General features: G+C 33.0%; 3 protein-coding genes across 6 annotated transcripts in view; 1 reads left to right on the plus strand and 2 right to left on the minus strand.

Annotated features, from left to right (window-relative positions):
- The window catches only part of Kni (knirps), a 902,599-nt gene that overhangs the window by 231,917 nt on the left and 644,476 nt on the right, over positions 1-26,206 (plus strand). For both annotated transcript variants that reach the window (XM_076415606.1, XM_076415607.1), the window contains one exon: positions 25,672-25,693. The gene's annotated coding sequence lies outside the window, so the exon portion shown is untranslated. The remainder of the gene's footprint in view (positions 1-25,671; positions 25,694-26,206) is intronic.
- LOC143203451 (odorant receptor 4) lies at positions 934-8,364 on the minus strand. Its single transcript, XM_076415615.1, has 8 exons — positions 8,147-8,364; positions 6,614-6,871; positions 5,356-5,490; positions 3,535-3,712; positions 3,381-3,480; positions 3,232-3,321; positions 1,143-1,295; positions 934-1,082 (listed from the first exon to the last, which is right to left on the minus strand). The coding sequence occupies exons 1-8, from the start codon at positions 8,331-8,333 to the stop codon at positions 1,038-1,040; spliced, it is 1,146 nt and encodes a 381-aa protein (XP_076271730.1). The 5' UTR covers positions 8,334-8,364; the 3' UTR covers positions 934-1,037.
- On the minus strand, positions 14,848-20,887 carry LOC143203450 (uncharacterized). Of its 3 annotated transcripts, none has more exons than XM_076415613.1 (8): positions 20,675-20,887; positions 16,987-17,244; positions 16,073-16,207; positions 15,837-16,014; positions 15,685-15,784; positions 15,538-15,627; positions 15,321-15,476; positions 14,848-15,045 (listed from the first exon to the last, which is right to left on the minus strand). In XM_076415613.1, exons 1-8 carry the CDS (start codon positions 20,859-20,861, stop codon positions 14,998-15,000), a joined length of 1,152 nt encoding a protein of 383 aa, XP_076271728.1. In that variant the 5' UTR covers positions 20,862-20,887; the 3' UTR covers positions 14,848-14,997. The 3 variants fall into 3 exon arrangements, with proteins under 3 accessions (XP_076271728.1, XP_076271729.1, XP_076271727.1); XM_076415614.1 differs by having other exon boundaries at positions 15,350-15,476; positions 15,837-16,026; XM_076415612.1 differs by having other exon boundaries at positions 15,837-16,026.

The following is a 26,206-nucleotide window of genomic DNA, read 5'->3' on the forward strand; positions in this document are numbered from 1 at the left end:
TGTTCTCTTAAAAATATATAATAAAAATAAATAATAATATCAATCGCTACATAGTATAAAACAAAGTCGCCTTTTCTGTCCCTATATCCCTATGTGCGCTTAAATCTTTAAAACTACGCAACGGATTTTGATGCGGTTTTTTTCAATAGATAGAGTGATTCAGGAGGAAGGTTTATATGTATAATACATGCATAATATACTAAGGCAACATTGCTAATTTTAGAGGTTTCTAACGTGATGTCGTAAATTAACCTATTTTTTTAGGCTTATTTAGCAATTAGCAAAAACGCTGCCTAACCCTACGAGTTAGATCAAATTAATGTACTACAGTATTGTACACCATAAAAAGGTCTACAAAAAAGTCCGCGATGGTATATGTTTATCTTTTAGAGATAACCCACATTAACCATTTATATTGTTTACTTTTTACGTGAGAAAATGGCTTATTTACGAAGCTATTTTAAGCAATACGGCATCAATCCTTATCGAATTAAGTACCTTAAATACAGTGTGCAATTAATATAGATCAATATGGTTCCTTACAGCATGTAAATTAAACAAATATTTTCGGAGATATTACAAATTTAAAATTTGCGTTTAAAAATGTGTAATGTAATAAAAATTGTATGAATTTAGATATTCCAAAGATAGCAGGAAATCTTCATAGTAAGTATAGGGGAAGAGGAATTGTTTTACTCCAAATTTAATGCGTGCAGGCCAAGGGCAGTAATGAATGAACCAAAAATACTGGATCGATTTTAATCATGTTTTCATTGAGTGACATAGGCATATATATTTTATGCCCGTGCAAAGTCGGAGCGGGCCGCTATGTTTTTATATACAACGTTCATATTTTTTCTGTAGTGTATTTAATTTAGTATCAGCATTGCACCCGTGCGAAGCCGGGGCGGGTCGGTAGTTTTATATAAAATAAACTAAATTCTTTCAGATATACTTAATTAAATATTTTGTAATAAATAAAAAATAAATAAATTTTTTTGTTATAGCTAGATGTCCTTGAATCTTGTACTGCCTCTTTATCTTGTAAGCAAGGTTAGATAGGAATACGTAGTTTTTATAATCTGTAATTTGTCCGTTAAAATAAAAACAATTGCGTTGAAATGATTTTCATATCATCTTACAACTATAAGAAGTCCATAGTCGAAATCGCCAAGCAAATAAGAAGTTAGAGTTACAGGTTTCTGGCTTCTTTGGATGATAATCTTGAGATCCTTAGATAGCTTCAGGTTAGTGTACCAATGTGAAGACCAAATACTATCCGAAACGCTTTCAGTCTGAAACAAAACTTATTAATCGCCTAACATTATATATACATATATTTAATCTCGAAATATCCGAAACAGAAAAAATACCGAAATGTGACTGAAAATAGTTATTTAATAGATCAATTGAAAAGTCCTCGACCTGACACATAGATGGAGCTACTTGAATTAAATCCATATGTTTTTTAGTTAGCGCTAACCCTCAAAAGATGCGCGTATACATTTATCGGATCATTAGTTTGTCTATTATAGAATTTTTTAATGAAGCAACTTTTGTTTTTGTGAAAAAAATTGATAATTTTTTCGCGGAATTTCGCGTGTTAAAAAAACATTGCTTTTTGAAGGGAAAAAATACAGTTGAAACAAAAACTTGACTTGATGCCGAGTTTCCGCATATTGCCCCAGGAAAATCAACCATCAAGGATTAGTATGCTAAGTTTAGACGTGGCGAAATGAGCACCGAAGGCTGTGGACGCCCAAAAGAGGTTGTTACCGATGAAAACATTTAAAAAATCCACAAAATGATTTTGAATGGCCGTAAATGGAAATTGAATGAAATTGCAGACACTCTAAAGATATCAACTGAAAGTGTATACCATATCATTCACGAATATTTGAGTATGAGAAGGCTTTGTACAAAGTGGGTGCCGCGTGAGCTCACTTTTAACCAAAAACAATGATGAGTTGATGATTCGGAGCAGTGTTTAAGGACAATCAAGCATAATAAATCCGAGTTTTTGCGTCCATTTGTGACAATGGATGAATATGGATGAAACATGGCTCCATCACTTCACTCCTCAGTCCAATCGACAGTCGTCCGCGTGGACTGCATACGATGAAATCGCTCCAAAGCGTGGGAAAACCCAACAGTCGACTGGCAAGGTTGTGGCGTCTGAATTTTGGGATGCGCATGGAATAATTTTCATTGACTACCTTGAAAAAGGAAGAACCATCAACAGCGACTATTACATAGCGTAATTCGACCGTTCGACGGACGAAATCGCTGAAAGACGGCCGCATTTGAAGAAAAAGAAAGTGCTGCTTCACCAAGACAATGCACCGCGTCACAAGTCAGTGAAAATGGTCTCAAAAATCCATGAATTGTGCTTCGAATTGCTTCCTTATTAACCGTATTCTAGAAATTGTTGTCGAATGAAGAGGCGACCGCCGAATCTGAGGCCTATTTTGAAGCAAAGGACAAATCGTACTACAAATATGGCATCAAAAAGTTATATGGCCGCTATAATCAGTGTATCACCCTTGAAGGGAATTATGTTGAATAAAAAAAACAATTTTTCTATATAATTTCAATTTCAATTGACCTGTTATTAGCACTAACCTCGAAATATCCGAAACAGAAAAAAGCCGAAATATAACTGAAAATAATTATTTACAGACACAGAGTCCAACTAATCTTTAAGAAATTATTCATATTTACCATTTTTCCCATACCAAGAGGCAATTCTTATAATTTTAAAGTTTTCTATTTCAATTATATTGTATATTATACATTGTGTGTATGAAAAAAATTTTTTTACGATATTAGAGGCAAATATATGTTGTTAAAATATTACATTATAATGTAGTATCATTCTGTCATTATATGGAAATATCAAAATGGACATTACTAAATTTACCCTAATTCCAATATACAATGAAGAAAATATTACCTAAGGTTGCTGATTTTTAAAAATTGGGAATTCCAGTAAATAGGACAAAATTTCAAATGATATAACTTCAAATCTGTTATCTTGAATTCCAACCATTAGTTACAGTAGTATTAGTGAAACAATTTTGATTATTTTCTAAATAGTAAATAAAAATTAATTTGGTGTATTGATTGAACATTATTGTTTAATGCAAATAATATTATTTAAGCCACAGAAGGGTTTGAAAAGTATTACGGAGACATCAAATGAGAAACTTCGAGTTATATCTTAATACTCACATCGTTTTTGATTATTTGACCTGCTTCACAAATAAAATAAACAGCTACCAAATACCCTGCTAGATGTATAAGAGCACCAACAGAATATTGCTAAAATAAGAAGAAGATACTTCAAGGGAAAAATATGTTTATATTCTTCTCTTCTGCACCTTCAACATCTGATTACCGATACAGCTCATCACTATGGCGCCCACTATAGATAATTGTCCCACATTAATCCGCGTGCGTTCTCGAGTTTCTTCTGCTAATCTACAAATAGACACGTAGGGAGTATTATCATTTATTATCAGTACGTCTACTAACCTCAGTATTTCATTGTGATATAATATACAGAATTGCAATCTCTTCTTTTTTTGAGCAAGTTCCTCGCAATCAAAGACGTGCAGAAATAAAGTTTTCAAGTGGTCTATTTTGACTGAAAGTATCTTTGCGCACTCCCAAGGGAGGAAACATATAGTTGCTGATGGTGGGACATAAACACCTAAATGTGAATACAAGCAATATAAGATTTCATTTCTTACTATATAGACAACATAGATATGAATCACAAATAGATTTAAATAGTTAAATGGTATTATATACACAACCAAAAGTAATACTGTTTTTTTTTATTTGTAACGCTAAAACTGTTACATTAACTCTAGCTTTAAGTAAAAAATTAACTTAGTTCAAAGTTAATATACGACTGTTACCTCGAATAAATGTGAATATTTTTATAATTGTTGTAGATATTTGTGAATCTTTATAAAATATCAAAAATACAAACTATGTTATAGATTATCTTTGGTATGATAGAAGAATGTAGGGAGAAGGCTCACACGAAATATTTAAGCATATCTATACAGTATAATATAAACACATAAAATACTCTTAAAAGCGTATTCTTAAAATATGAGAGAAAATAAAATTTTCAAATTACTAGACTGGAATATCTCATCAAAATACGTTTTGTATTGTATAAGGGATGGGCCGATATGTAGTAGAAGCCCTATTCATCTCATCAGACAGTTTGATGTGATGTTTTAACTGAAATTGGATGTCAGAAAACAATATAAAACTGTGATTCGTACATTGACTCGTCTGCTAATATCTCAACAAAAAAGGCGGTCCCTCAATATCGTCCTGAATAAAACAAAAGGTGGATAAGTAGTGAGAACATTTGAACGATTCATGAGATGCAAACCAAATTTATGCATATCTATTGTTCATGCCATATCTTTTGGTGAGAATGCAGTCAATCTAAAAAATTGTTAAACAGCCCGATAAATCTGCTAAGTACTACGGTTTTGATACTTATCCATATAAAATCACAGTTTTTTACTTAGTGTTATTGAGTTATGCACTGTATGCGAATGCTAACAAAAAATCTAAATATAAACGCTCAAAATTGCATTTTTGACATTCATTCTGCTGCCGAAACACATTACTCTTTTGGTTTAAACTATTTCAGAGCGAAATATGCTTTTATATGTTTCGAAAAAAAAAAGAAAAGTTAGAGAACAACGAACTGCAAGGTTTATTGAATGAAAATGCAGCTAAACTCTCAAGGAACGCTCAGATAGCTTAGTAATTGATGAATTAACAGTTTCCGGACCTCTACATGTCATGAGAATGATCCAAACGATCCAATGATTGAAATCTACCAGGCATATACTCATTACTACTGATGGTTAACACCTGGCTCGGCTAGCGCCTTATTTCAAAATGCTTATAAGCTCCAAAATAAAGACCATGTTACCAGAGAAATTGAAGAAGTTTGTTGAACATGATGAAATATATTTGTGTTAATATATATTGTTACAATGTTTCTTATTAAAAGCATTTTAAAGTGAAAGACTCAAATATATGCCTTAAGTACTGTTCAAAATGGACGGCTAGGGAAATATACGGAGCCACAAAGAAAATTAATTTTAAATTAAAGTACTTGCCAAAGAAAGCAGATTTATAATAAAAAAATGCACGTATATTTAGCTAAAATTAAAATGATAATCCTGGTAAGGCTTCATTTTCATTCATATATTAGCATCCAATTATTATTAAACTTATTATTATAAAAAAAGGTGAATCTAGACTAACAGTAAACGTAAATAAGTGATTGTTTAACAATGCAATTTAATGACTTACCAATAGAATACACTTGATAGAAAATTATTAAAGACTTAAACAAAGTGTTTATATTATTATGTGGCCACCAAAATGGTGCTACAATACCACAAATATCCTGTATGTTTTTCTCTTTATTCAATTTTTCACAGTTACCTGAAAATTGAAATAAGTTATTTATTATAAGTCATTTATTTTTTATACAAATATATTGATGCTTTATACATTTTAATTAATATTTTAATTATTAAGTTCTATAGTTGCATTTTGACCGACGTTTGACATGGAAAAAACATATAGTGGCAAAACGCAAAGAGCCTGTTCTTAAACTAAACCAAATGTCTTGGTTGATAGGCGGTAAATCTAAATTATTATTTGATAACAAGGTTTTGCTATATAAGTAAATTCTTAGGCATATTTGGACTTATAGCATTGAACTATGGTGTACTACTAGCAAATCTAACAAAGATATCCTCCAGAGGTTCCAGAATAAAGTGTTGCGAGTCATCGTCGATGCCCCATATTACGTGTCCATCAAACAGATTCAGCGCGATATCCCCTTAGAACCCATAACGAGTGCGACTTGAAGTGCTAGTGCGAAGTACTCTGAAAGACTATTAGTGCATCTCAGTGCACTCGCTAAACAGTTAAATGTGCGCGATGACAGTGAAGTGCGTAGTCTCAAACGCAAACTACTATACGAGCTGATTAATAGACACATAGAGTGAGATTTAATAATCTCTGGAATAAGTTAAAATATTATCTAGAATAAGTTTTAGATTAGAATTTGTACAGTAGATCAATTACTGAAGTGATATTCTAGATGTCAGGATAGTTATATTATATAACTGAGATCATATAATAATACTTATTGCCCACGGGCAGATTGAAGTTCTAAGAGATTAATAAAAAAAAGTTTTATAATTACATAGAGAAATAGGCAATGATAATTAATTTCAAATTTATATTTAGGAGCACTGTTGTTACTACCATTTTTTCCATAATTCCTGGTATTCCATTTGTAATGTGTGGTTTAAAGTTTATTAGTTTATCATATTTGTTTAAATTAATATTTTACCTGTAACATTAGTATATTCAGATTTGTATCGCGCAATCTTTCTATTCCTTAATGACTATAAATTTCAGTTCCATCTCTATTGGCGCATTAGTGAAATCTAAATATAGGTTATTCAAACAACACATATGATAATAAAATTTTCAAGAGTATCATCAACAAACCATCAACCAGGCACCACTGAAGTTCAATTTCGTGTCTTACCTTTTTCTAACATTTTTACCAAGGCATATATAGAGAGACCTACTACACAGTACGCGGAATATAAAAAAGAATACAAGTTCATTTTAATGGAAATGTTTCTAAGTTCCTTCGGTTCTCCGAACTTGCTGGTATCTGCCAGGTCCTTGAATAACTGCGACCACTCTTTGGCGTATACTTGAAATTTGACACATAATATCATCGAATTGGTTAGTCCGGTAATTCCAACAATATCCTCAGTCAGATCAAAGTAGTTATTATCTAAAAAGTGATATACCAAAAATTATCATTCCATCAATCATCTATAATATCAATTGAAGTACGAGAGTCAGGATATAATTACTGGCGATAGAAATAGTTTTTCAAATTTTCAAAATTTTTATTTTAAATATATTTAATAGTATATTGCATTATGCTCTCCTTTTGTATGTCAAAAGCGTCCAACTATAAGAAATCAAAACGAACCTTAACAGCTATATCAATTATCTAGTCTTATGACTGAAATATTTTCCTTTCTTACGTTTTTTTGAGCTCGATGTCTAGAAGATCTACAACCTGTTGAAACTCAACAAAACAATAAAATTCAGCTAAATATTGAAGAGCTCTAGCTAGATAGCAAGCCCGTTGCAATTTTTCTTCAGAATTAACAATTCTGGAGTTACTATATATTTTTATACAACTGAGTTACCTTTATGAATGTTAAAACATGTTTTTCAAAATTCGAAGCTTTATTATTATACTATTATTCAACGTTTCCTCTATACAAATATTTCCTTTTTCCCTCTTCGTACGTCCACAAGTAGCCGTTTAAGCTTGATGCCATGAAACAACTTCCAAGTACTGTTTTGTTTTGATATTGGTGTATTATACGTGCAGATTCTGTTTTTATTTTTTCATATCTTGATTCGTTTGATCACTGATTATTATTCTTTTGCCTACAATATTGATGGTTCACTGCCATAGTCTTCTAGCAGTTCTTCTTTCTTTTGACATATCCCTAATTTGGGGTAATATTCCTCAATCTCTTCTCATTGGAGTACCTTCTTTTGCAGTTAATCGTATCAGTTCTATTAGATTTTGGGTTTGTTGCTCAAGATTGCCCATAATTTTAAGTCTTACTTTTAAACTGACTTATTCCCCTGAACTTGTCTCAGTCTGTATATTTGTTAGCAATATTTAGTTTGCGCACCCAATTTTAACAGATAGTATTCAAAATTGAGAAATCTATTAGGCTTGGCACTTTATTATTGTCGGTAGGTCAGAAAGTGGACTCGCACCTTGAATGATAGTAAAACTTTGCAATGTATTAAGGTCTCTTCCAGGTTATTAATCGTGAACCCCAAGCTATTTTTAACATTAAAGCGTTCTCAAATTATAAACCTTGGGCCTAATTTTGAAATTAAATTTCTATATTGTTGTTGCGTAATGTTTTGTGCCTTAATAGACAAGATGTGATTTTGTGTAGTAGCTAGTAGCTAAGTAAATCCTATCCATAAAAAAACCCAATTTATTACTTAAATAAAATCATACACTTACTCTTAATAGACATCGTCGTATGAATAATACACTCCAAGAGTACAAAAGAAGAGACAAACCGTATCAAACCAGACAAGAAGTAATACCGTCCCAAATGTCTCTGCTGCGAATCAGACGGATATAGATACAAGAGTCTCAAAAATTTTACAGTCATATAGAACATATCGTCTTTCTTTGGTTCATACATTGTGTCGCGAGACGGACACAGAGATGATTGCGGTTCCAATCCGATGGGGTATTACCATATATACACGCAGCACTCGTCAACTACTTTTAGTCGGTGATTTATAATGCAAAACCGTTATTTTTTAACGTAGAAATTACGCAATACCGTTGAGGAGTGTGCGTTATTTTATGGTGATATTAATTTTGCCGTACCTGAGCTCGCAGGAACATTAATATAATTTTATATATTAACTCATCACCAACAGTATAGTTTTTTTTATGATTAAGTAATATCTCAGTGATATTACTAAAATGTTTGTTCAATGAGTAATTCTTAACATTCCTAAGTTCCTCAAAAAATGAAATCTTTAATTTTTCGTATTAAAATCTCTTAGATCCCATTAGCCTGTTCACACAAATATTGAGGTGCTTCCTAATACTGTGCTAAGCTTTTGATGTGATACAAACCAAACTAGCTGAAACATTAATATAATTTTATATAATCACGCGTCACCAACAACATATTTTTTATTGTTTAATAATGTCTCAGTGGTATTAGTAAAAGCCCATCGCCCTGTGATCGAAATATGGACAGAATTTACAAAGTTAAACATGTTTCTCTCAAAACGGATTTAAGAAAATAACTTGTAGGAATGTTCGTCGGGTCGGTCGGTCGGTCGAAATGTGTGGCTGCCGTTGCGATTATTTGTCAGAACACTCACTACTATTTTTGGAAGGAATTTGCACGGGAACTAAAAACACTGGTTGAATCAAAGTTGTTTATTTTAACTTACGATTGATACATGTGGTCGATGGGAGAATTGACAGGATATTAGGTTAAGTAGAGGAAGTACGGTAGCGCTGTGGAAGTGGTACTGTTACAAGGGGACGGTGAGAAGAAAAGAGAGCGAGACGTCGTCGTGATGGTCTTTTATACCCTGGAACTGCATGGTACCAATCCACCGGCGTTGCGAACCTTTGTAGTTGTTGATGATGAATTGGTGGTGGCCTAAGGGGTCGTGGCGGTCGCCACAAACTTATAAATAACATGCTAATATTACTAAAACTTGTTTTCAATATAAGATCAGTAACAAATATCTGTATATTAAAATACATGCAAAATATTTTAAGGACTAACACTCACTAACTAAATTCCCTTTAATTAAATCTAATTCCCATTAACTTTTGATAATCAACAAACAATTAATTAAGTTTGAATTACTACACCACTGAACATTATAACAAAAGTAGGATCAGTAAGAGTATTTTCAGAACTGCAACAACTTCAGAGCATCGTATATAAATATAAATGTATTTTTATTTATTTTTATATTATAATCATTAGCATGGAATATTAAATTAAGTAATACGTATTTGTAAATTAATTCTTGGTGTGATATTGAGATAAAATGAGCAGCAAAGTAAAAGAACATAACATAACAGGTCAATTGAAAAGTCCCCTACCAGAATTAAATCCATATGTTTTTTAGATAGCCCTAACCCTCCAGAGATGCGTGTTTGACAGCTATCGGATCATACATTCTGAATAATGGCATTTTGAGTGAAGCGATTTTTTTTGGAATTTCGCGTTTTGATAAAATATTGCTTTTTGAAGGGAACACATATAGCTGAAGCAAAAAGTTGGCTTGATGCTGAGTTTCCGGACACTGCCTTGGGAAAATCAACCACCAAGGATTGGTATGCTAAGTTTAGACGTGGTAAAATGAGCACCGAAGACGGTGAAAACAGTGGACGCCCAAAAGAGGTCATACCGACGAAAACATTTAAAAAATCGACAAAATGATTTTGAATAACCCTTAAATCAAACTTCATGAAATAGCAGACGCTCTAAAGATATCTACTGAACGTGTATATAATATTATTCACAAATATTTGGGTATGAGAAATCTCGAGCGCGAGCTTAGTTTTGACAAAAAGCAACAACGAGTTAATGATTCGTAGCAGTGTTTGAAGATCAAGCGTAATTAGCTCGAGTTTTTGCGTCGATATGTGACAATAGATGAAACATGGCTCCATTATTTTACTCCGAAGTCCAATCAACAGTCATCCGAATGGACTGCACACGATGAACTCGCTCCAAAGCGTGGAAAAACGCAACAGTCGGCTGGCAAGGTTATGACGTCTGTATTTTGGGATGCGCTTGTAATAATTTTCATACATTACCTTGAAAAAAGTAGAACATCAACAGCAACTATTACGTAGCGTTATTGTACTGTTTGAAGGACGAAATCGCCGAGAAACAGCCGTATTTGAAATAAAAGAAAGTGCTGCTTCACCGAGGCAATGCATTGTGTCACAAGTCAGTAAAATGATGGCAAAAATTCATGAATCAGGCTTCGAATTGCTTCCTCATTCACTGTATTCTTCATATATCGCCCCCAGCGACTATTTCCTGTTCTCAGATCGCAAAAGAATGCTCACTGGGAAGAAATTTTCGTTGAATGAAGGGGTGATCGATGAAACTGACACCTATTTTGAAGCAAAGGGCAAATCGTACTATAAAAATGGTATCGAAAAGTCGGAGGGTCGCTATAATCAGTGTATCACCCTTGAAGGGATTATGTTGAATTAAAAGAACTAATTTTGCTAAAAAAATGTGTTTTGTTATGGTCTTCCGGGGACAATTGACCTGTTGGATATGTTTTCGTCATTCCTAGTTCATACCAATTGTCTAAATCGATGCGGCATCACTCGCTTGCAATCTGCTTCAAATTACTGAAGAAGTACATAAATGGGTTAATAATTACATCGCTGCTAAAGCAGTATCAGTTTTTCGATACGGAATTTCCGATAATATTTTGCCAACAAATACCTTTTTAAAGTTTAAAAATTATATTACAAAATTAAGTTACCAATTACTAGAACATTTAGTATGAATTTAATAAGGACTAGATAGGGATCCGGTTTCATAGAATCATAATAAAATAATGACTACTTCAAACTGCTTTGATATTAATATTGTATAATAATGCTGAAAGGAAACGTCTTTGTCCAGATAGGCCAATCCAATAAGTTTTCTAGCGCAGTTAGTTCAACAAAATATGGATAACCCAATAAAACATCATTCCTTGGCGTATTAAGTATATATAATCATACATATTACTAATTATATATCGGTACACATTACTCCAAACCAACCTTCGTATTTATGAAATTAAAGGACATTATTTATTCAGAAATCAAAAGCTATTACGGCAGCGTGTACAAAATTACATACATCGAGAAAAGGTCAATCGATTATTGAACTAATAACATACCGAAGTAAAGTTGAACAAATATTATTACGGTCTGGATGACTCGCATAGCTGTAACTCACGATCGCCATATCGACGTTTCTGCTGGTTTTTAGAAACATTTTATATTTGTTAGAATATTTCCCATCTACATACGAGGATATTTTAATGAATAATAGTGCATGCTAATGGCAATTTTTTAGTAAATAATTTATATAACAGGTCAGTTGAAAAGACCCCAGCCTGACACATAGGTGGCGCTACCAGATTTAAATCGATATGTTGTATGTAACGTAAGCTTGACAGCTGTTGGATCATTAATTTTGTGAATTATAGCATTTTGTGTAAAGAAACTTTTGTTATTGTAAAAAAAATCATCATCATATCATCCACGAATTCGAGTGCGAGCTCACTTGTTTCCAAAAACAATGACGAGTTGATGATTCAGAGCAGTGTTTGAAGATGATCAAGCACAATAAACGCGAGTTCTTGCGTCGATATATGACAATGGATGAAACATGGCTCCATCATTTCACTCCGAAGTCCAATCGACAGTCATCCGAGTGGACTCCACGCGATGAACCAGCACCAAACCCTGGGAAAACGCAACAGTCGGCTGGCAAGGTTATAGCGTCTGTATTTTGGGATTGGCATGGAACAGTTTTCATTTACTACCTTGAAAAAGGAAGGTCCATCAACAACGACTCTTACATAACGTTATTGGACCGTTTGAAGGCCGAAATCGCCGGAAAACGGCTGCATATGATGGAAAAGAAAGTGCTGCTTCACTAAGACCATAAACCGTGTCACAAGTCAGTGAAAACGATGCCAAAAATCCATGAAATGGCGTTCGAATTGCTTTCTCATCCACCGTATTCTATAGATCTGACCCCCAGCCTATTTCCTGTTCTCAGATCTCAAAAGAATACTAGTTGGGAAGAAATTTTCGTCCACTGAAGAGGTAATCGCTAAAACTGCGGCCTATCTTGAAGTAAAGAACAAATCGTACGACATTAATGGTATCGAAAAGTTGGAGGGTAGCTATAATCAGTGTATCACCCTTGAATAAAAAAACTAATTTCTCCAAAAAAAATATGTTTTACTATGGTAGGCCCTGACCTAAATGCCAACAGATATTGTTCGGCTGCTTTCCTAGACAGATCTCAGGCTTTTGACAAAGTATGGCATACGGGCTTGCAAGTTAAACTAAAGAAACTTCTCCCTCATCCGGACTATCAGCTACTAAAATCGTATCTCACTGACAGACATTTTATTCTAAATCAAGGCGATGAACATACCGAATTAAATCCCATATATTCAGGAGTTCCGCAAGGTAGTGTACTGGGTCCAGTACTGTATCTTCTGTATACGGCTGATCTGCCCACCACAAAAATAACTACTGTGGCAACATATGCAGACGACACAGCAATCTTGGTATCCCATGAAGATCCAGTCACAGCATCAATAAACCTACAAACCCACCTGGAGCTAATACAATTATGGTTGAAGACATGGCGCATTAAAGCCAATGAATAAAAATCCACGCATCTAACGTTTACCCTGCGTAGAAGAACATGTCCACCAGTGAATATCAATCATCGTCAACTCCCCCAAGCAGAGCATGTTAAATATCTTGGTATGCATTTAGATCGACGCCTAACCTGGAAGAAGCACATACTCTCTAAACGGAAACAACTGGGACTAAAATTATATCAAATGTATTGGCTCATTGGGCGCAAATCCAAGTTATCATTAGATAACAAGGTATTGCTGTATGAGTCTATACTCAAGCCCATTTGGACATATGGAATTCAACTATGGGGTACCGCTAGCAAATCTAATATATCCATCATTCAACGGTTCCAAAATAAGGTGTTGCGTGCCATTGTTGATGCTCCGTACTATATTTCAAATAAAGTGATACAACGCGATATTCCTCTAGAACCTATAACGAGCGCAATTCAACGTGTTTGTGTGAAGTACTTCGAAAGAGTGTCAGTGCATCCCAATATACTCGCTAATCAGCTAAATATGCGACGTGATAGTGAAGTGCGTAGACTAAAACGTTTAACACCACCTGATCTGATTACTGGACATATGTAGACTTTAGAATAAGCTTTAGAATAAGACTAATTAATTAAGATAATATTTTATACAGAAGATTGCTTAATGAAGTGATTTTCTACATGCCATGTATATATAATATAAACAGAAGAAATACTTATTGCCAATAGGGCAGATTGTGGACTCACGAAGAGTAATAAAAAAAACTATGGTAGGCCGGGAACAAATAAATTTCAAAAATATATTCTCAATGTCATTATTGCATCATGTCATTATTTTATTTATTAATATATATTACTGTAAGGTTAATTTTAAACATAGGGCGTGAAATAAAAATGATATTTAATAAAACAACAACAAATATTAAGCATTTTAAATAAGTATAAGCAGATATCAAAATAAATGATATAACAACTAGTTACTCAATAAATAGGAAAACAAATAATTCAAATAAGCGTGCGAGATCTTAATGTTCGAGTCGGTCGGGTAAATTCTGCAAACATAATAAAACGTACCTGAGCAAGTCACGTTGTAGAGTGACGTTCTTATTTATTTATAAAATGTGTGTAGATTTCGCTTCATTTAATTTGATTCGCCAGGTCCAGATGGCAACTTTATCAAGAGAAGATTGGTGTTTGCGAGTTAAGCTCTTTGCCCCCAGTTAGCCCCCAATAAAATAAAAGTTAGTAGCTCTTTTCAGTGTTTTTTACTATTTACTATATTTCACGCACAACTACACAAAGTCAATCGGTTTGGTTTTCTTGAGTCTGTATCTTAGTTCAGTGTTATCCTAATTATCCAGTGTTATCCTATAAAAGTTGGAATCGGATAGTCTCAAATATCACCAAAATATTATCAGTTTTAGGGAAGAGAGGGCAGATTTCGAACTCCTGCAACATAATGACTCAATATATTATTAATATATATATATATATATATATATATATATATATATATATATATATATATATATATATATTGTGTATACGTCAGGTGTTCATATTATTTTGTCAATCCTCTGTAGTAATAAAACAATATACGAAGAAACAGACGGGCACGTATGAGACACAGATATAATATTTTATTAAAATAAATTATTTACGATAAAGAATTTAATGTTGTAAAAATACTTTATGAGTCTTTCCCCAGAAAAGTTTCATATAATAAAGTATATGCATCAAGTAACTGGAAACAATTGAATAATAAAAAACGTACGTCTTTTGAATGCATTTATTTATTTTATAATCTATTGTTATACAGGTGGTATACTATTCTATAAGCTACATATCATCGAGTGCTACAGAAAATAGACATAATTCAAATTCGTGGGATTATCAGGATGCGCGTTTCCTTTGGTTCGACATGAGTTCATTGTTTAGTCAACAGCGTTATGTAAGAATAAGATGATTTCAATATCTAAAACAAACAAAAGAGTTCTCAGTTTAATACTAGCAATGCTAACGTGATCTTAGAAATATAATATAAACAGATTGACTATTGAAATAATTTAAACATTAATGCAATATACTGATACCACTACGGATATAATATCTAAATATCACAATTGTTTTTGCTTTAAAATTGTCGGTTGTTGTACTACAATTTTATTTCTTGTTTCAACGTAGTAAATATAAAATATCACTTACATCTTAAAAGCTCTCTTTTATTGATTGAGTGAATTTTGAACTTACTACAATCCATAAACTATAATCGAATGTACCCAGTGGAATAGCTCTTAAATGTGTTGGTGCCTGGCAACGTAACATGATGAATTTTAAATCCTTGATAATGTCTTTGTTGGAACCAACCCATTTTGCTTCATATAGTGCGTCCTGTATATCACACGTCTACAAAAAATAAAACAAATTATCTATCACTTTGATTGAAATTTTGATGACGTGTCATCACCTCGTCCTTCATTATTTGCCCAGTCTGACAAGTGAGAAAAACGACTAGCATATAACCCAATAGATGAAACGTAGATCCTATTGCGTATTGCTACGATAAAAAACATCATAAGTATCCCTGAAATCATTAACTTTGACGAAGCTTCACCTTAATCATTTGATTTACAATGCACCCGATCACTACAGCTGCAGCAAAAGACAACTGACCCAGAATCCACTTAGACAGATTGTTGAGCTCATTACAAAGTCTGGTGAATATCAAAAGAATAATTATGAAATTAAAACTGAATTGTTACCTACCTGAAGATTTCCAAGTGATATTGTATGCAGTTAGTGAGTTTCTCACGTTTTCGACATGGATCTTCATCGTTCAGACAATCCCTGAAGAGTTCTTTCAGATGAGCTATCTTGGCTTGGATCAGTACTACACTTTCCCATACTAGGAATGATACTATTCCCGATGGTGGTAGGTAGAATTCTGTATAAATTGCTAATATTATTCAAGAAAATACAAAAAAATATATAAAATCTGATACCACATGATACAAGCGAGCAAAAGGTGAAGAAAGCTTTAAGCCATAGGTTCATCTCTGCTGTGGGCCACCAAAGAGGCGTAACTGAGTCACATACTTCGTGGGTTCCATTTAATTCATTCATCATTTTACATTGATCTACAGTTAAATTTAGAATCGTTATTCATAAAACTAAATAAATTAAAGAGCATATTGGAGAAATTTTCAGGGTTATTTTAATAAAAGATTATTTCTACTTTTGATGTTTCCCCTTACTTTTAATTAAAGGCATTTTTAACATTTTGGGAGATAACATATATTTAAAGAAATAATGACTTTAAAAAGCACACTATATAGCTCAATTAGCTTAAAATAGCGAAGAAGATAATTACCACAATAAGATAAAACAATGACACTATTTTATAAATAAATATAGTGGCGAGAAAACGATATACAGATGTATATAATAACAGAGCAATAATATGTTTTCCTTCTCTTTAACTCATTGTATTTACAGAGTTACATGACAGCACTAACTATGAGGGAACTAGGACAATTTCCAAAACATGTTTTTTTATGCGTTATTTTTTTTTCATTAAGAATATTAGTGAGTAATTTAGGTGAAAGAATATTGGAAGCTTTTTCAAGGTGGCATAGGTAAACATGCAGATATTGGAACATAAACATGAATGAATGGTAAATTTTCATAAACTCGATGCAAAATATTGACCAGCTATCTTTAATATATCTTATCAATTTTGTTAAAATTACAATTGTAATATTTTGGTAGAGATTAAATTCGTTATACCAGTGTATTACAGTGGCACCTTTGAAATATAATTTTTACTATAAACAAAACAAACCGAGCTTAAAAGATGAAATGATCTTGTTTACTTTTCTGAAATATTTTATGATTGATTCATACTGATTGAAATTACCTGTGTCCAAAACTTTTATGATTCCATATAGGATGACACACACAGAAGTGCAGATAAAATACGTCATGGAACACAGATTAGTTCTGCGCACCACTTTGGCATAGGTGGTAGGTTTTCCGAATCGTTTAGTATCAGTTACTTCATTTAAGAACTTGGACCAGTTCTTGGACATGTACTGGAATTGACAGCAAACAAAAACCGAGTCTCCTAAGCCGGTGATTCCTTCGATATCTTCGGATAAATTAACTGGGACACTGTCTAGAAAAATACCGAAATGCACTTTAGACAAGTTTAAATTATTATAGGAATACAAATATATAATAGGTGATTATCAGGTGATGTTGAAAAAATCTTCATATGGATTGTTCAAAAACTGATTTCATTCGATGGGACTTGGCACTATTAAGTTCGCTTGTAATCTCGCTTGAAACTGCTCAACTACTGCAACTGTAAATTGTCCAGACAGGACAACGACACCCATTGTTCCTGTGGTCATTTCTTAAGGAAAGATGAATTATGCAATGATGAAGCGCGACTGATATGATGATACTGGAAGATAGATGGTGTGCTTAGCCTGGCTGTGAGATATGATGAGCGATGTGTTTATAATTAGAAGAAATATAATACACTTTGTTACATATTGGCAACACAGCTTCTATGTAAATCATATGACGCCTATATGTTTTTCAGTTTACTTGCCAAATCCTGTAGGTTATCTTTCACTGTATTATAGGAATACTTGTTCTGCAGGGTTTAAAATAACCGATCACTGAAGTGTTTGATCTGAAAGACTTAGAAATGGGCAAATCGGCGATGGTTAGTTAGCTGGAGCGTCTGTGATGAAACGTGTGAAAGTGCGAGATGTGGACAGTACGGAGGGTGGGGTAACATTTCAAATTTTAATGTTTCCAAGTATTTTGCAACTGGTTTTACAACATTTCATCGAACGCTGTCATCCTGAAATATAACATTGTTGATTTTTTGCTCGTATTCCGCCTGTTTTTCGCACATTGCTCCATTTAAACGCATTAATTATCATTGACGGCGATTCCGCTTGATGGTTTTAAAAATTTTAGTTGCTCATAGTAGCTGATAACCAACCTGATCCCACCTTGTACAGAGCATTAGCTTTGAGCTATGTATATTCAGCTTTGTCGTTGATGTTGATACACGATCAGTTTGTCCTCATGGTTATTTTCGCCTTGGATTATCGTAATAAATCAACTTTTTATCGCTAGTTATAACATGATACAAAAAAAAACCTTCCGATTTTACCATTGAAGCAACATTTCACATTCGGCCTTAAGGACTCAAAAAGTTTGAAGATGCGAAACTGCATGAGTTGTTGGATGCAGACCCATACCAAACTCAAACGGAATTGGCATAAGCTTTAAATGTGATCCACAACAAATAGCGACCGGTTACGGGCAGTGGAGAAGATCCGAAATAAAGGGGAGATGTGTGCCACATCAATTGATTGACAGGCAAATGGAAAATCGAAATATCATCTGCGAAATGCTGCTTGAAATGTATGATCGGAAGTCATTTCTTCATCGAATAGTGACGGGTGATAAAAAGTGGATTTATTTTGAAAAACCTAAGCGCAAAAAACGTCTAGAATGGATCTGCAGGCACGTAAAAGTGACTATACAGCACTCATAAAGCAAAACCAGCCAAGACAACATTGAAAGCACCTGAATAGGGCATATTGTCACACCCGCCGTACTTTTCAGACCTTACCCCCTCCGACTATCGACTTTCTGTGCTTGATTAATGGTTTTGTTCAAAGGACAAATAGTTTTTTGGGACGTCATCCATAAATTACCTGAAAGATGGGTAAGATGTATGGAATCAAATGGTCAATAACTTCAATAAATAAATGTTACTATTTTCTTGAAAATTGTGTGGTTTTTTTTCGAGAAAAGCAGGTAATGACTTTCCGATACGCCTGTTATATTGATGTAAAACTACTAATGAACGTAATAACTGTTTTCAATTATTTAATTACTGATATAAAAATGCAGAACTTAAATCGAGGTAGGTTTGTCGCGAAACTCCAAAAAAAGAACATCTAAAAGTTAAATGTATAGTAATTAATATTAGATATGTTATTAAACGCTGTGGAAGGCACACATAAGTTAATTACATGTCTCTGTTAATATTAGTTTACGGTTTGTAATTATATTCGTATTATTTGGTGGAATTCTTGGCTAGAAATGTGTACCTTCACCTGTTGACCATTAATTTAAAAATCATCCACAAGATTGATTGATATATCAAAACGTTCTTTTTTATAATGTGAATACCGTTTGTTGTAACGTAACAGTTTCTTATAAATTGCAAATACCACTGCCATGATAATTCAATTAACTTATTTAAATTACGTAATGTTCACTTGAGAAAACTGTTTATTATTAATAGATTTGGTTGTTATAACTTAACTGAAAATATATGAATTTCGTATTAATTTTGTAATATCCTAATTAGCGTTGGAAACTATGGTCTGAAAATAATCGTGAAATACTCGAACTAGTCGGTAGTAAAACATTAGCGATTAAAAATAACACTTCAATTGAAGGGTCCCCGGCTACTGGATAGCGCTACTAGAATTAAATATATATGTTTTTTATTTAGTGCTAACCCTCAAAAGATGCTTTTATAAATTTGAGAGCTGTCGGATAATTAGTTTGTGAATTATGGCATTTTGAGTGAATCAACTTTTGTTATTGTAAAAAATGAATAAAACATGGCTTGATACCGATTTTCCGGATATTGTCCCAGAAAAATCAACCATCAAGGATAGACGTGCTAAGTTTAAACGTGGTAAAATGAACACCGAAGACGGTGAACGCAGTGGACGCTCAAAACAGGTTGTTACCGAAGAAAATATTAAAATCCACAAAACTCACAAAATGATTTTGAATTACCGAAAATTGAAATTGAATGAAATAGCAGACACTCTAAAGATATCAACTGAACGTGTACATCATATCATTCACGAATATTTGGGTACGAGAAAGCTCTGTCCAGAATGGGGGCCACGCGAGCTCACTTTTCACCAAAAGCGACGACGAGTTGATGATTTGAAGCAGTGTTTGAAGATGATCAAACGTAATAAACCCGAGTTTTTGCGTCGATATGTGGTAATGGATGAAACATGGCTCCACCATTTCACTCCGAATTCCAATCGACAGTCACCTGATAGGACTGCACAAGATGAACCCGCTCCAAAGCGTGGGAATAAGGAGTCATGATTACGTTCTTATGTTCTTAACGACAGTCTGCGTAAGGAACTGTCGAAAAGGTTATCAAGGATAATGCTGAAAGATATAAACAGAGGCTTTATTAACACATCATTGTTGATGTTCTCCAGCTCCTAGATAATGATGGCTTTGTCAGAAGAGTTAATTTATCTAGTTCAGTGAAGTTATTAGTGAAATTCAGTACATATTAAAACCAGATACATAAATGTTAAGTTCGAAGTATATATCGTTGAATAAATACATTGTAATTTTATAACCGTAGTAAATTGGGATAAAAACAAATAGCTCATTAGTATTAAATTACACTAGATTGCTAAAATAAATAATAAAACAAATTTTGATATGCATTCTGATTAAAAAATTTCGCTAATGAGAAATCTTATGATACTTCAAATAAAAGCATGCAATAAATAATAAAAACGTACCAATTAAAGCCATAATCAAGTGCAACCAACATTCGAAATATGCAAAACTGGTTACTACTCGCACGATCACGGCCTTAAAAACATATAATTTCCAATTCTTCGACTGATTTTCAGTTGGATAGAGATACATAGTCTGGAAAATGGTTAATGTCGAGTAAAACATTTCCCCTTTCTTTGGTTGATACATCTTTTCTCGAATAACTACAGTGCAATGGAAGTCATCGTATATTATAAGTGAGGATTAGATTATTAATGCCGATCGTGGCAGATTGATGGGAAACGCCAGATTTTCCAGGCTTCTTTAAGATTTAAAATGGTTCATGGCACCTCCCCATTATTATATCCCCCTGTTTTTTTCTTATATATTCTATCGTTTATTTTAGACCATGAAATGACGTGGCAATTTGTATGAAATCTAAAATTTATTTAGTGTAAATTGTTTAACCTGAACTACACATCATAAACCTCAGCTACAAATAACCCTCATTCATCACTCAATGGTTAATAAAATAAGGCATCTTGTAAAACCAGTAGGTGACAAATAGCCAACAAATCTGACACATTATCAGAAGGTATATTCTCACAGTATCCACCGTAAGAATATCACTAAAATATTCCTGTATCATAAGCAGCAGCGATGATATTTTGTACATCTGCAAGTTTTAAAGGTATTTTTCATATGCACTATTGTGTTACCTTATTTGTTCGTTTTCTATAAGTGCAGATTCGTTATATCATCTGAATATTCTCTTTTATATTTCAATAGGGATCTTCTTTCATATTTGTTTCAATAGTATTTGTTTACTACGATATTCCAATTTTAATTATGTTTTTACATATAATGTGATTAAAAATTTTATATATTCGTTGGCAAATTTTAAATTAGTTTAAACACGATACCTTATAATTAGCTTGTAATTAAAACAATTAAGTGAGTATATTAGCCTTATACTTTTGCCACATAATTATACACATAAAAGCTGAATACTCATGAAATAAGCATGTGATTTAGGTTTTGGAAATTATACATTCAACATCATGAAGTTATTAAGTATTTTCATTATTTTTGTATAGATATTTCATGATAATATTTCAATGTATTCAGAAATATATAATTTATATAATATAATTATTATAATATAATAAATGATAGTAATTATTTTGAAATTTCCTGAACAAATGCACTATTAGTTTCGTTTAAATTCTAATATTGAATTTTAGGACTTAACAATTTAAAAATCTTGATTTTAATAGTTAACATTCATCCTATAAATTAAATAGTATTGGTTAGGTTGGCGCGGTGCTTTAAAGCTACAGGACGGCACTACTGCTGTTGCGGTAGTCACAGGTTCGAATCTAGCTATCCTATGTGATTATCCTTGGAAAATGGTGCAAAATCCGACAAGGAAAATGATCCCAGTCATACCAGTAACCAGGCTGTGTAAGACCGGATGTTTTATGGGATGTTTTCTAAGTTGGACGGTCGTCGCCAGTCGATAGGCTTAAAGCCGAGGACCGTGATTTGGAGCACACCTTAAACAGTAAGTCCTCCAGTCCGGACAAACCCTAGTTGGTAAAAAGGAGTCTTTAAAGAAACTATAAAAAGAGAAACCAGAATTGTATTAAATATAAAATATGCAGAATAACAAAGCATATGACTTTGTATTGAACAAAAAAGATACCAACAACTCATCGTTTATCTCTATTTTATTTACTGAAGATATATGATGTTATATTATATGAAGTGATTGTTAAATATTACATTTGTTTCTGTAGCTAACTCCATAAAAATACTATATACTCGATACATATAATAGTTATTGTAATTAAGCCTACTAAAAATGAAGAATGATATCATAATGTACGATTCTCTTTTGTTGTTCTCTTATTCATCCGAATGATCCGTTTTTTTCTGCTCTTTTTATATGCTTGAATGCAGCATCGCTGTCAGGTACTGAGAGAACTAAACGCTTAGGAAACCCATAATGTTTATATCAGGAATCGATAGCCTTGAACGTATTTCAACAGCCAAATCGCAAAGTAATGATGCATCACATAAACATTGATTTATCTTTTATTTTATATCGAGTAATCAAAAGTTTTATGAAGAAAAATACTTCATTAACTTTTAACCTAATTTTATTTAGCATTTTTGTGTTTTTAAAAATTGTGTTTATTTGTATGAAAGTTCCATAGTTCCTCAGGCGTTATAATTTCGTTTTATTGATGCAATAGACTTCAATGCGTGGAGAATATGTATATGTGGGAAGTGAGATGGTCACTTGATATTGAGTCGTAATAAATGCTCTCTAATTAGCTCTAATATCTATTTAGACAATAGATACATTCAGATTAGAATTTTATCGACGGATAATGGAATGAGCATTAGAATTCATAATATGTAAACATCAAATCAAGATAATCTTTTTGGCTATTTGTTGCGTTAAGAGATTTCATACAGATATCATTGGAATATTTCAATTTCCCTGTTATCTTTTCTCCAGCTCTTTGATGAGCTTCATATTTTAATTTGCGAAGAACCAATTCCAAGTTCTTGTAGTTTTTGGAGGTAGTATTTTTTATTACTACAGGAATAAAAGCCTAAAGAGTGCAGTTTAGTAGCAGAAATACTTTAAAACTTCTTTCCTAGATTTTTTCATTTTATTTTCATTTCTGCGTGACAAAATAACACATAGCCTGAAAAGTCCCAGACCTATCACATATAGGGCGCTAGTTTTATTACATTCCTGTTAACATTTCATGATATTCTACTCATAGGTTTGTGTGGTATTGTGCTAAGACTGGCGCTACTTTTACTATTTTCAAGATAACGGATCAAAAACAATTTTGTGTTTTAATTTTACACTGCTTCATGATGGGAAAAATACCGTTCAAGCGAAAGAATGGTTCAAAAAGTATTATGTGGACTCCACTCCAACAGAAACAATAATAAAACTTTGGTTTGCTGACTTCAAATGTAGTAGATAAACCGATGATGCAGAACGTAATGGACGTTGAGGTGGTAACACCAGAAAACATAAATAAATCCACAAAATCGTTTTGAATGATCGAAAAGTGAAGATGCGTGAGTTAGCTGACATCGTAAAGATCAAAAGAACCTGTTGGTTTTATATTGCATGAGCATTCGATTATGAGAACATGTTGAATATGTTGAACCGTAACAAACCGGAATTTTTGCATCGATATAAGGCAATGGATGGCACATGGATCAATCACTTCACTCCGGAATCAAAACGATCATCATGTGAGTGGATAGCAACTGGTGACACGCCTATTTTGAGGCAAAAGATAGATCGTTCTTCAAAAGTGGTATTTAAAAATTAGAGCTGCCCTGAATAATTGTGTAGCTCTTGATGGAGATTAAGTTGGTGATTAAAGCCAATTTTGAACAAAAAAGGCGTTTTATTTGTTAGGCCCGAGACTTGTCAGCCCATGTGTTACATAGAAATCATCTGGAAATGTTGGTAATTTGAAGAACTCTTCAGAGATCGAGATAAATTGATAAGGAGTAGGAAATGTATTCCTGATACAGTTAAGGGACGATCGTTTATTTGGTGTGGTTCCTCAAAATAACTCCATAGTTTTTATATCTAAGTTCACCTATTGACCCATGTCTCACTATTTTCATATTCGAGCTATCGCCCGGCATCAATAGCAAATCCGAAACCCAAAGCTAACCTACCAGTTAGCCACTCATCTGACCCGAAGGTGTGAGATAGAGAAAAATGGCCACGTCCAAACGCATTAATCAAAAACGGATTGTTATACATTATGACACCAAGGTGACGTCACCGTGTGAACCGCCAATGTAGATTACAAGAAAAAAAACTGGAAAATAAACAATATGGTGGGCCGATTCATAAATCTCACGCGACTGATGGTGTAGGCGTAACCGGCATTTTTTTCTTCGTGTCTGTTTTTACCGCTTACTGTTGATAAATATTGTGTTGGTTTTTAATTAGATTTATGATATGTTTTTTCGAAACAATAAATCACGATCACATCCAGTCGTTTAAAGGAATAAATTGCAGTGAATTAAATTATATCCTTCGTTTTTATGGTTCAGGTTAGATAGTTATGGAGTAATTTCGCTTTTAGACGCCTTTCAGAGGCATTCCTAACTGGTGAATCTGAATTATATGTTTTTATACTTGTTGTTGTTAAATTATTTTACAAGGGATGGACAAAAATAATATGAACATATACGTATATACACAATATGTAGTTTTTAATAAGATATTGAACCATCATTTGCTTCTAAAACTGTTCAAATTCCTCACCTTCTTGTACAAGAACATCCGCCATAAAGATGGATATCTACTACTTATTTTCTGCTCTAAAATTCCCTATAACGGTTGAACTATGTTGAGTTCTGGCGATTTTGTTAGCCGTGAAAGATGTCTGAGGATACTCCGATGCCCCTCCAATCAAGACTGGAGGTTTTTGGCTATGTGGATGGACGCATTATCACCTTAGATTATGGCAGTATTTGGCAGCATTATGCTGTTCATAGTAAGAACTTCATAATGAAGAATGTCGAGATATTCATTTGCAGTAATACAGCCAGTGATGTGAGTGAGATGGCCAGCTGAATGTGGATGGACGCATTATCACCTTGGATTATGGCAGTATTTGACAGCATTATGCTGTTCATAGAAAGAACTTCATAACTAAGGATGTCGAGATATTCATTTGCAGTAATACAGCCAGTGATGTGAGTGAGATGGCCAGCTGAACACCACGCTGAAATATAACCTGCAAAACCTTAAAAAAATATAAGCTAAAAAACTTACTTCTGCGTCACCACCATAAACTCAAAAATACATACGCGTCGTCTTATGTACTTTTAGAATTTTTGACAATATGCAACAAAATGTATTATATTGCATGGTATTCATATTATTTTGTCAATATCCTACAATTTTTTAAATATTTTATTCGGTGTTATGTAACTAAAATAATTTTTCCTGTTTTAGAAGGGGTCCCATTCATCTACAGGTGAGTCAATCATATTTTTTTATATTTTATCGCAATTTAATTATTATTTCATTTATTATAGCATACTATTTACTATAGTACTAGATTTATTTTTTGAATTATTTAGACAGCATATTTGTTATTACTTTATATTATTGCTCAATACTTAAAACAAATACATAGATCTTACAAACTTATAGATCTTATAAGAACAAAGTTGCAGATATATATTGGACTTGTAACTTATTTAATTATTATTTATTACAGTAATCTAGTAAATTAATGTTAATAAGTTATTTGCTTCTGTCCTAATTCTCTATGGTTTAAAATTACAAAGCATTTATTCTACGATAGACACTTTGGGCTTAACATCTATGTTGGTGTTTTTGATGCGCAGTGAGTTTTATTTAAAATTTGACTAATTTAGATCAGATTATTTTACTTTCTTTAATCTTTTAACTAAGCCATCATTACCTAAGAGCTGGACAACCTCAACATTGATGTGCTGAAGTTCTGTTCATATCTTTGGGCATA

This window comes from Rhynchophorus ferrugineus, unplaced genomic scaffold (assembly GCF_030347505.1).
Source record: "Rhynchophorus ferrugineus isolate W39M unplaced genomic scaffold, kcgeb_rfMv2 rfM10, whole genome shotgun sequence".
In the NCBI taxonomy this organism is placed as follows: Eukaryota; Metazoa; Arthropoda; class Insecta; order Coleoptera; family Curculionidae; genus Rhynchophorus; species Rhynchophorus ferrugineus.

Bases quoted from the DNA above. Each gene is read 5' to 3' on its own strand.
- LOC143203451 (XM_076415615.1), bottom strand. From the start codon at position 8,333: ATGTATGAACCAAAGAAAGACGATATGTTCTATATGACTGTAAAATTT. The intron at 6,872-8,146 runs GTAAGTGTATGA...ATCACTTTTTAG, and splicing joins TACGACGATGTCTATTAAGA to ATAATAACTACTTTGATCTG. The intron at 1,083-1,142 runs GTAAGATGATAT...GACAAATTACAG, and splicing joins ACTATGGACTTCTTATAGTT to ATTATAAAAACTACGTATTC.
- LOC143203450 (XM_076415612.1), bottom strand. From the start codon at position 20,861: ATGTATCAACCAAAGAAAGGGGAAATGTTTTACTCGACATTAACCATT. The intron at 16,208-16,986 runs GTAATTTCAATC...ATTTAACTGTAG, and splicing joins CATAAAAGTTTTGGACACAG to ATCAATGTAAAATGATGAAT. The intron at 15,628-15,684 runs GTGAAGCTTCGT...TTTTTATCGTAG, and splicing joins TTGTAAATCAAATGATTAAG to CAATACGCAATAGGATCTAC.